The sequence below is a fragment of the Sinocyclocheilus rhinocerous genome, unplaced genomic scaffold, assembly GCF_001515625.1.
Source record: "Sinocyclocheilus rhinocerous isolate Xijiao unplaced genomic scaffold, SAMN03320098_v1.1 scaffold1553, whole genome shotgun sequence".
In the NCBI taxonomy this organism is placed as follows: Eukaryota; Metazoa; Chordata; class Actinopteri; order Cypriniformes; family Cyprinidae; genus Sinocyclocheilus; species Sinocyclocheilus rhinocerous.
Window position 1 is genome coordinate 544321 of NW_015639764.1, and position 12124 is coordinate 556444.

The 12124-nt window shown below is 36.4% G+C and overlaps 1 protein-coding gene across 1 annotated transcript in view; it reads right to left on the reverse strand.

The window, feature by feature from the left end:
- LOC107751640 (RNA binding protein fox-1 homolog 3-like) overlaps positions 1 to 12124 on the reverse strand; it is an 80690-nt gene that overhangs the window by 43702 nt on the left and 24864 nt on the right. Inside the window, exon 2 of the mRNA XM_016567380.1 lies at positions 411 to 653. Within this exon, the coding sequence (XP_016422866.1) occupies positions 411 to 653 (243 nt within the window). The remainder of the gene's footprint in view (positions 1 to 410; positions 654 to 12124) is intronic.

The window sequence follows — 12124 nt, forward strand, 5'->3', positions numbered from 1 at the left end:
GCTTCTTGGGGCTTATTGCTTTTATAAAACGGTTATTCCATATACTGTACGTAGTAAGGTTTCACAGAATAAAACAGAGCAAATAAAGTGTAATGATATAAATAAAAACAATATTCCTACACCAAACAATGTAGTTCCTCAGAAACAGTTGTGGTTCCAACAAAGTGGTTGCCGAGCAACAGACAAACGTAAACAAAGGTGTATGTTTGTAGTGTAATTTACAACAGCTTCGAATGCGGCTCAACCAATCAGAATCAAGGACCGGAACTATCCGTTTTATAATTAGATATTTGTACTGGAAAACAAGACAAAAATAATGAGGAAGAACCCTTTTTGTAGTCCAAAGAGTAGCTTGACTCTAGCTGAACTGCTTTATATGATGTGTATCTTGGCAAGCGTGTTTGACGCACCGGTGCTGTGTTGCTGCTGCTGCTGATGGCTGGCGTGTTGCTGTCGGCGTTGATCAGATCGCTGTGAGTCTGTGCCGGCGTGTAGAGCGTAAGTCCGTGATCCGGGACGCGGTTCTGTCCTGTGTAGTCTTGCGTGGGAAGCGCGGTGAACTCGGCGGGGATGCCGTTCTGCGGGTGATGAGCGAACTGCGGGGTGTAAGTCTGGGCCATCGCGTCCGCCGGATTGCTGGCCTCCTGATTACCCTGCAGATGAAAGCATACATTAAACCTCTGCGGCCTTCACACATATAGAGCCATATGCAGTGCTGGGTGTCTGATTACAAGTAATGTAGCGTACGTAATCAAATTCCCAAAATTTTGTACTTGTAATTATATTATATTACATTCTACAACAATAATCCCAATTAAATAAATAAGTTAGGTCAAAAGTAATCTAAAAGTAGTCAGAAAAGGAGTAATCTAGATTACATTACTGACTGCAATTTTCATCATGTAATTTGTAATCAGTAACCGACTACAATTTGTAAGTAATCTACCCAGCACTGGCTGTATGTTCAATCCCAACCTCGTCTGAGGTGAGCGATGAGGTGTTTTTATCTGCGCCGATGGGGGAATACGGCCGCCCCGCACTTCAAATAGGCCAGGAAAACAGCGATCACATCTCATGGATGATTACAGACATGCTTGATCATTACTAATGAACAGACTCTGTGTTGCAGAAGCTGCTTGGTGGACCAGAGGCCACTGGGATTTTCCACAGCGTAGAAAAGAGAGAAATCGGCCTCCTTCCAATGTTTTGACTGAGAGCTTTGATTTTCCTGACAGGTTACTACAGCGCTCAGACGCGTCTTCACATAAACACTTTCTGCTCAGTGCTATTTGTCAAGCTTTGTCAAGTGTCGCACTATAGACAACCATATAAAGCTTAGGTTTACTTGATTATATAATATACAACTTTTTTTTTTTAGAGAACTCACGTTCAAATGTATCAAATCTGATCATCAGGCTTTTGTGGAGCGTTTGTTTCCAGAAGCTTTTCTTATACTTTTCCTCAGTGGAGGAATGATCTTCACAAGCCTCCAAGACATCTCAAATCTCAACTTTTGAGGAACGTTTATTACCTCTCAGTCATCATTATGTTGCATTGCATTATATGTTTTAAAGATCTCATTGATTTACAAGCTATCAGAATTCCATCACTTTTTGGCCAGATAAATATCAGTGTATCTGCACCAAATTTTTTTTTCTCTCAGTTTGGGCCTCTGAATAAAATTGAGCTGCTATTTTCTTCAAAATTTTCCTCACTATATCATACTATGTGAACAAAATATATATTGCTATGAAAAACCACGATTGTCCCTTGTTTTCCTTTTCTTAAGTTGGCAATCCTAACCACGCCCCCCGTCCTCTTTTTTGAAAACTAAAATATGGTCACCCTACATTACTTTATTACACACACACACACACACATATATATATATATATATATATATATATATATACACACACACACACACACACACAATCTAATTTTAAGATAGGGATCACTGTGGTTCAAGACACAATTTAACCAGAAAGAAGACTTATGGGTGAAAAATAACACAAATAAGAATCTGTATTAAACAGATAGAGTGGATGGAATCGCAGGAGGAAGATAAATGCACTGGATTTTCCCTGTCGTCTCCTATGGTCGTGCTTATTTCATGTTTGTCTCGGCTGTTGTTGCTGGAGATCTTTGCTGGAGTCTTAATGAGGTGAGAGCCGCAGCCGCTGTAAATGAGAGCGAATTAAAGCTACACGGAGAGGTCCTGAACAAACCGCAGCTCCCAATTAAAGCTCAGAGCGTCTGTGGCTGATGCAGGATGAGTGAGATCAGCGCTCCCTCACTTTAATTTCACTTCAAATCAATCAGTGTTATTTTAGCATTGAGACTATTACAGTTTTTATCAATATTTATTTTATATTCTCCAATATTATCTTGTGTTTTTGTCATTTTTATAGTTTTTATAAATTTTTATTTCAGTTTTGTTTACTTTAGTACATCAACACAAGCTAAACGAAAAATGCTTCCTTTGCCATGAGCTGAATTTAATTACGTTTTAAAAATATTTTATTTTATTTATTTATTTTTCATTTATTTGAATGTTTATTTTACTTCAAGTAATGCAAATGTGTGTGTGTGTGTGTTTTTTTTTTTTGAAAAACCCTGAAACCCTGAAATAAAGTTTAGTTTAAGCAGTGTAAATACGGAAAATAAGTAGTGAGAACATACAAATACTAACAAAAAGTCTAAATTTATGCTATTAAAATACTATAAAAGTAAAAATTACGCACACACACACACACCTATATATATATATATATATACACACACACACAAACACACACTAATTAATATTAACAAATTGTATTATTTTAATATTAACAAATACTAAAACAACTGCAATAAAATCCAAAAACATACATAATATAAAAATCTGTTCATTTACTTTTTTTAATATCAGTAGTTGTTGATATTTAGTTGGTTATGTACTCTGCGGTATGTAGTATGCTAGTATTCATGGAAGCTAGTATTTCTGCCAAGGGATGAAAAACTTTGTGACTTTTTATGTCACAATTCAGACTTTTTATCTCGCAATTCTGAGTTTATATCTTGAATAAAAATCGAATCTGAGAAATCTGAGAAAATAGTCAGAATTGTGAGAAGTAAACTAAAAATTGTGAGAAAAAAGTCAGAATAGCAAAAGTAAAAGTCAGAATTGTGAAACAAACTCAAAATTGTGAGAAAAAAGGTGAGAATTGTAAGATAAAAAAAGTCACAATTATCTTTTTTACTTTGCATTCTGTGGTGGAAACGAGCTTCCAGTCCCAAAAGTGCTTAAACTAAAATGACCTTTCTAGCACACTTAAAAACTCTCAAAACACTTTCATGACACAACGCAAAACAACAAAGCAGCGTTGAGTTTCAAAGCAGCGAAACACACACACACACACACACACACACACACACACACACACACACAGAGGCTCTTTAAAAGGGCAGCGCTCCGAGTTACACGGGGAGAAGAAGGAGCTTATTAGTGAAACACAGAGCTGCGCTTGCTGCCGTGTGTGATCTCCACTGCGCTCTGAAGTGTGTGACAAACACGTTTTCTGAGGGCAGATGAAGCAAACGAGAAAAAAAGAGGCTGGTAAATCAGAGGAGACAGGGAGAGACCTTCAACCCCACGAGTCCCGCGCCGATGCCCTCACATCCCACATCCCACACCATCACACCTCCCACACCAGACCAGCTCTGAGCTTCTCTGGCTGTTTCCATTCATTCCTGCACGATTAATGACACCCCATCATGAGCTCATTAACATATGACCGCCCACATTTACATATTAACAGATAATCAGGATTCAGCAACTTGACCCGTCCTGATGATCAACAGTGTAAACTACATTAATACACTGAGGTTACAGTAGAAATACAGTACACAACTGATCAAAAGTTTGAGGTTGGCAAGATTTATAAAGAAGTTACACAAATTGTACAAGTGTCTATAGTCCACACTGAAAGTCCGGGATTCAATTTATACTGCACAAAAAAAAAAAAAAGTTTCAGGAGTTGAAAAAGTAAAAAAATTAATCAAAGTATAGTTTTTATTGCAATATTTATGTTTCTTTATTGTTTTTTGCTGACAACTGGTTTTCTAAATCTATATTGTTTGGCCTTTTTTGTAAAGCGTGACATTTACCATTACATGGTATAGGTTGCATTTATTTGATAAAAAATACTGTAAAAACAGTAAAATTATGAAATACTATTACAACATAAAATAAGTAAAATAAGTAAACTGATGAATATAAACTTTTTTGATGAATAGAAAATAATAGTATTTATTTGGAATAAACTGAATGCTTCTTAGCCAAAAATAAGTTTTAAAATAAAATAAAAAGTTTCTTTTTGAACGGTAGTGTAATTTACACACAAATGTGTGTCTTTTTTATGTTAATTATTATTATTTTTTTACTAAATTACAACTTAACGTTAGGAGGAGAAACGGTCGGGTAGCAAGAAGCACTTGATCATTTCCAGTAAAATAAGCGGGCAGCTCACAGTTAACCAGCAGCACAAGTGCTGGAGGATCCCCCTCATTCCCTCCAATTAGTGATAGTGACGTGACATGTGGCCAAGTATGGTGACCCATACTAGGAATTAGTGCTCTGCATTTATCCCATCCAAAGTGCACACACACACCGTGAACACACACCCGGAGCAGTGGGCAGCCATTTTTTTGCTGCGGCGCCCGGGGAGCAGTTGGGGGTTCGGTGCCTTGCTCAAGGGCACCTCACCGTATTGAAGGTGGGAGAGAGCGCTGTACATTCACTCCCCCCACCTACAATCCCTGCCGGTACGAGACTCGAACCCACAACCTTTGGGTTACGAGTCCGACTCTCTAACCATTAGGCCACGACTTCCCCTCCAGCTGCCACCCCTCCGCCAGCTCAACAACACAAGAAAGAGCGGCGGAGGGGCGGCAGGCCAATTTACAGCAGCTCTGTCCATCGCCTGCCGCTTATTAGTCTTCATTCGGCGCGGCTGAAAGCTCCGCTGTGGCGTTTTTACACCTCATTTGTGAGAGAATAAATTTCGCAAAACAAACAGCTTGTCTGTCCTCAGTGTCAGCGGTTCCCCGTCTGCCGAAAGCATCACAACACTCGACGTCTGCGCCGTTTGACCTCAGATTCATGACCTGCATGCTCACAACCGACGACAACGAGTAAGAGAAATCTGCTGAGACAGGAAAGATGTATTGGTCAAAAGTTGCTCCGGAGTTCACAGTGTTTCTAGTAAACTTGGTCTCATATATTTCTCCTGAATTTCATTAAAAATAAATAATAATTAAACACAAATAAGTCACTAGTCAGAGTCATCCAGTTTATATACGCTAATATTTTGAACTACTTTTTTCGCTTTAATTTCAATTTCGTTAGCGTCAGTTAACGTTTGTTTTATTTCAACTAACAAGCTTGAAAAATATTTTAAGTTGTAATTTTTATCTAATTTTTGTCTAGGAGAATCAAATGAAATATAAGGGATGTTTGTGTCACACATCATATAATTTGCGTAGCAACCGATCTGAACACCTTAGCAACCACATAGAAACCCCCTAGCAACCACCCAAAACCTTCTTAACGCCACAGTGTTGAGTTTTGCACAAGTGTTATTTTAGTGTTAGTTATATATAATTATAGTGTTTACTAATATTTCACTTACCTTCTATTGTTATATTTTTGTTTTGATTTTAATGTAACATTTTTTTTTTTTTTTAAGTTTTAATTAAAAAATATAAACTATGTAGCTTTAATTTTTATTTCAGTTTTATTTCAGCCTTCAGTCAACACTGAGGACAACACCGGTGCCTTTATTTAATTTTTGAAACGTTAAAGAACAGACCCGGTCCGTCTGAGCACGATCAGTCGTCACGACCAAATTACATTCATAATCAGCATGGCAGTCGTGTAGTGTGTTCTCGGCTTAAGTTTCTCAAGTTGAAGTTCTCCGTGTAATATTTATAATTTATTTCTAATTGTTTTAGTTCAAGTTCTTAGTTCTTTAGAAGATGTAAAATCAATTTGTTATCGATAAATCTCGATTTTCTGCATTAAACGGGTGTGTACAGTATCACACACACAAAAAGAGAGAAAGTTTGGTGTTCTGGCACTCAGATGAAGTCTTAATGTGTGTGTGTGTGTGTGTGTGTGTTTTGGGAGTTTGGAGCATGGCACTAATGGTCTACAGCAGCATCTGTGGCCCATTCGTCCTCCGAGACCCGGGACTGAAAGTGTCTTAATAAAGCAAAAAGACAGAAGATGATTTTAAGCTCATATGACACACGGCGAGGCGGCCTGTGACTCTCACCGGACCACACACACACATCCTCCACAAACACACACAACGCTAATAAAGCCGCAGCACAAGCCACCACTTTCCTGAACACAGCAGATCAAACCTGCTGCACTCACAGTCTGAGGACAGAACATCTGCAAACATCAAGACAACACGAGTGTTTGTGTAAAACTCAGTTCATCTGAGAGTTAATACATAAATGAAACATAACTGAGAAGTTCATTAAGTCTCTTTTTATTTTAGCAGTATTATTAGTTACCTTCCTGTATAAAAGAGATGCTTCAAACACTTTGGTGATACTATTAATGTCACATTTAAGTGTAACTTTATAAAATCCTCTTTATGACCACTGTACAGTTAAATTTTCTGCAAATAAGACAGAAACAAATGTTGAAATTGAAAGAAAACTTTTAAAATATTATTTAGCCAAAAAAAAAATAATACAAATACAAATACAAATCAATCAATCAATCAATAAAATAAAATAAAAAAGTTAAACAAACAAATAAATAAATAACAATAAAATACTTTAAGTTAAATTAATTAATTAATTAACAAGAGATGCTTCAAACACTTTAGTGATACTTCCAATGTTGCATTTTATTGTCACATTTAAATTTAAATGCTGCATTTAAGTTCACTTAAAATATTTGAGACCGAATATTTTAAGGAGACAACTACATCTTAATTTTTTTTTTTAATTCTATTTATTTATTTATTTTTCTTTTGCCAATTTTATTTTATTAGTTGTTTATTTAGTGTATAATTATGCTTGCCTGGTGTTTTATTTTTTCTTAATTTGAATTAATGTATGGTTGTATGTTGTATGTATATGTATATTATTTATACTATATTTACATTATTTCTATTTTCTGTCTGACCTAAGATGAACCAAATAAAGCAAACAAACAAAAAAAAAACTTTGAGACCACTGTATATTATACAATTTAATGACAGCAAATGAGATGGACACAGACGTTGAAGTGAAATATTAAATCAAAAATTTAAATACAATTTTAAATAAACAAAATAAAATAATAAAAATTACACGTTAAAAATGATATGAAATGCTTGGTGATACTATGGTCATGCAATAAAGCACAGTGACTAGAAAACTGAAGATAGATACTATTAAAGTCATTTATTTGTATAGCGTTTTTCACAATATACATTTCAAAGAATTTTTAAAGGGGTAATATGACGTTGCTAAAAAGAACATTATTTTGTGTATTTGGTGTAATGAAATGTGTTTATGCGGTTTAAGGTTAAAAAAACATTATTTTCCACATACTGTACATTATTGTTTCTCCACTATGCTCCGCCTTTCTGAAACGCGTCGATTTTTACAAAGCTCATCGGTCTGAAAAGTGAGGTGTGCTCTGATTGGCCAGCTATCCAGTGCATTATGATTGGCCGAATACCTCAAGCGTGTGACGGAAATGTTACGCCCCTACCATATTGTGATGATGCCCTGTCAGGTCGCGCCTTCACGCTGCATATTACTAATCAAAAATGAAGTTTTGATATATTTACAGTAGCAAATTTACAAAATATCTTCATGGAACATGATATTTACTTAATATCCTTATGATTTTTGGCATAAAAGAAAAATACAAATATACCCCAGCGACTTAAGACTGCTTTTGTGCTCCAGGGTCACATATATCTCTCGGCTGTGAAGCGATCTCTGCTCAGAAGAGTGTTTGGTCTGGTTCACATGGAGGATGAAGTGAACTTGTGCTCACTTTCCCTCAGGCACTCGGAGATGAAGATATGAATGCGCTATCGATGCATGATCCTCATCTTGTTAATGGGACGGTTATTAAGAGTAATTATCTCTGATAGAAGAGAGATCGTTCCTGAGAGCTTGAGAGAATCTGTCTGGATCCGACAACAACAAACACTCACAAGATTCAAACTCTTCTTTATGTCTTAGTTATTTTGTTTTCCTGAAGAAAAAAAAAACTTTTAAAAACTACTGTTTTTTTTCTAAGACAAAACTTAAGATGGTTTTAAATTCCTGAAAAGAAGGTTCAGTTAACATTTATTTTATTTCAAGTAATAAAAATGCTTTTTTTTAATGGTTTTATTTTAAGTTTTAGTTTTAGTTCATGAATTAACTGCAGTGCACAGTTGTATTTATTGGTATTTATTAGTATTTATAACTATTTATTAGATAAAGATGAATAGATACTGCAACAAATTAATTGCTCATTGTTAGTCAATTTTAATTAACTAGTGTTAACTAATGTGACCGTATTGTAATGTGGTTTTTATTTTTGTTAAAATTTTAGTCATTTTGTTTTGAGTTTTTGTCATTTTTTTTTTTTTTTTTTTTTTTAAATTTTTTTTTTTTTATTTTTTTTTTTTTTTTTTAATGGGACAGTTTTACAAAATATAAAAAAAAAAAAAAAAAAATGTCTCACATGTATGCATCACAGAGCAGCGGCTGTCAGACGTGCAAAAACTCATAAACACACAAGAGATTTGTATTAATTTTTATTTATTTTACTAATGGGACAGTGTTACCAAATATAAAAAAAAAAAAATCACTGTAGATATTTAACTAATAAGTCAAACTAACTTCTAACCAGTCTTAAATCTGCAAAGTTAAGATATTTAATTAATTTACTGGGTTTTTCAAATATTATGCATATAATTAAAAAGGGTTAAAAATGGACCGGTGTAAAGTATTAGACAAAGGAACCTCACAGTATATGATCAGAAAATGCCAAGTCTGTCATTTAATTCTTAGGGCAAATGAAGATGTTCTCAAGCAAATCTCTCTCTACACTGAAACTTTAGATTGATGTTACATAATAATAATGGTGTGTGTGTGTGTGTCCTGCACACAGACACACACACACGATATTCAGCACTCACAAGCTCTAATGAGACAAAGTTAAGAAGTAAAACAATATGATGCAAACTGACAAAACCTCCCACAGCTGGCCTCATTACTGACCGCTGAGAGACTGAGACACGACACACTTCAGCGCCTGCCTCCAATTAAATGTCTTCAATTGGATGGAGCGCTGGTGACCACAAACATCCCATAATTGATGCCACGGCCACTCTCACTCTCTCTCTCTCTCTCTCTCTTTGTGTGTTTTATGTCTTCCTCAATCTCATTCAGATCAGTTTATCTGCATGTGTGTGAGCTGTTCTATTATAAAATCACCATCAGAAAATATTCAAATAAAATTGAATTCAAAATATATAATAGTATATACGCTGTGTGAGTCTGTCATCTGATGAAGAGACATATATATATATATATATATACAGTATATATATAACAAATAAAATAAATTATAGGACATTAACTGCATGGTGACAAATAGCAGTAAAATACAAATTAATTAAATTAAATATTGCATTTTAATTGTAGTTTTTAATAAAATTATTTTTTTCATTTTTAATTCTTTAAAATATTTATTTTAAAGAGCAAACAACTGCATCATGATACACAGCAGTAAGATACAAGATACAAAACAAACCATACATTAAATAAAATATACATTTTGATTGTATTTTTTAAATTAACTTATTTAAAATGATAAACCATTAACATTTATCATTATTTATGTAAAAATAAGATTGCGTATGACATAAATAATAGAAAATTAACAGCAAAAAGACAATGACACACACTGAGTAACAAATCTGTGAATCAAAAACAAGCCAAATGCAATCCAAATGCATGATTAAATAACATGAACACACAATGTGACACTTTTGTGTCCACAATGTGACCGTGCCTTCTCAGTAATTGGGCCTCGTCTTTGGAATGATTTGCCAGTGGAGATCAGAACGGCCCGTAGCCTGTCTATTTTTAAGTCTCTTTTAAAAACCCATTTGTTTTCATTGGCCTATTAGGACTATATTTTTGCCTATTGTATTTCCTATTTGTGCTTTAATTTTTCAGGTTGCAGTTTTTGTATTACTAAATTTTATGATGACGTTTCTTACTGTGAAGCACTTTGGTCAGTCTTGTGGCTGTTTTAAATGTGCTATATAAATAAAGTAAACTTAAACTAAAACTTTTGAATATTAGATCCTGACTGGCTGATAAACTCTTCAAGATGTCAGGTGATTAATTATCTAGGCTATAATGGCTAGGAAGTAGTTCTCAAATACTCCTACAATGTTCTGTTTACATGATACGTTCACTACCAGCAACGACTAACAACTGCTTTGGCTGTTTCTAGATCATTTTATGCGTGAAAACGTGCATGATGAGCATGGTAGCTTTGGAATAACAGAAAAAAAGTAACACTTTATGTTGTAAAGTGACACTTCTACATGCTGGAAAACTAGTTTGTTAGTGGAAAAGATGTTTTAAAACAGCGGAGCTACTGAAAAATACTTGTGGTTTGCAACACTGCAGTGACGGACTCAAACGAGAGGAGTGAAACAGGTGGAAGTAGAGAGTGGATGGAGAGAAAGAGGAGGTGGAAAGCGCGAGAAAATCGATGTCTCGCTCGTCACGATTGATCGGAGGACATTTGGAGAGTTGTGCGAGGAGTTTGTGTCGCGCCGGTGGGCGGACGGAGGCGTGTGGGTCGGAGATTGATGCAGACATTACCGGTTTCAGACCCGAATGAACCTACAGATCATCTCCGCCAGCTGTTCCCACCTCCAAACTTTCACCCAACTCCATAACCGAGCCAATTAGAGCGGCCGCGGTTCGTGAGATCGGGCGGCTGTTTGCGTTTCAGGACGCGGTCTCTCGGCGCTCGTGACGCGGCGGTGAGTTCAGGCGGGAAACGCTGGAGTGTGAAGAGTTTTATGAGGAGGAAAACGAATCCATCACGGCTCGAGATCATCCAGAAATCAATGGAGCTCACCGGGGTTTGAGCAGATGCACATCTATTAGCCGAATCTCCGCGCGCAATTTTCTGGAAGAGGCTTTTAGGGTTTAAGGAGCGCGCCGCGCGGCTCCTCGGGGCTCCATCCACGCTGCAGAGGAACACATAAAAGTGTGCGAGCGCCCGGACGGACAGCCCACTCCTCCTGCGTGGGAAACATCAGAGCGCCCAGCTGTGATGCCCGGAGGGAGAGAGCCATTTAGAGAGGAGAAAACTAAACGCTGAGGTGGCAGGAAAGCCTGAGAGCCATTAAATCGACATTAGATGAGGAAAAAAGACTGGCAGACCTTACTGGAGTTACAGTGTGTGTGTGTGTGTGTGTGTGTGTGTGAGTGTAGATGGGAGATCTGGGGGAAATCTTCTTGAAGTTTAGATTAATACCAAGAATGTTCCTAAGTGTAATTCTTGATAAGTGATCAAATATTCTCTTAAAGGGGTCATATGATGCGATTTCAATTTTTCCTTTCTCTTTGGAGTGTTACAAGCTCTTGGTGCATAAAGAAGATCTGTAAAGTTGCAAAGACTAAAGTCTCAAATCCAAAGAGATATTCTTTATAAAAGTTAAGAGTCAGCAACACCTACCTAAAACGGCTCTCGTTCTAACACGCCCCCACATATCTACATCACAATGTGGGAAGATTTGCATAACACCGCCCAAATGTGCACGCAAAGAAAGAAAGCGTGGTTTCAGGAACAGCAGTCGTGTTCAGCAGTGTTTGTCAGGGAGACGCTGTGTTTCAGTGCTAAAGCAAAAGCACTTTATTTGGCCTTTCCGGACTTTCCGGAATTAGGAATCATTGGTAAAGATTTATTTACAACAGAACAGCACAACCCAGATGTTCGAATTAGTGCAACGCATTTTATGGACGACAGCTTTTTGAACCTAGAAGAGTACAAGGCGGGCTGTGCACAAACCCTATTTAAAAAAAAAAAAAAAAAAAGGGT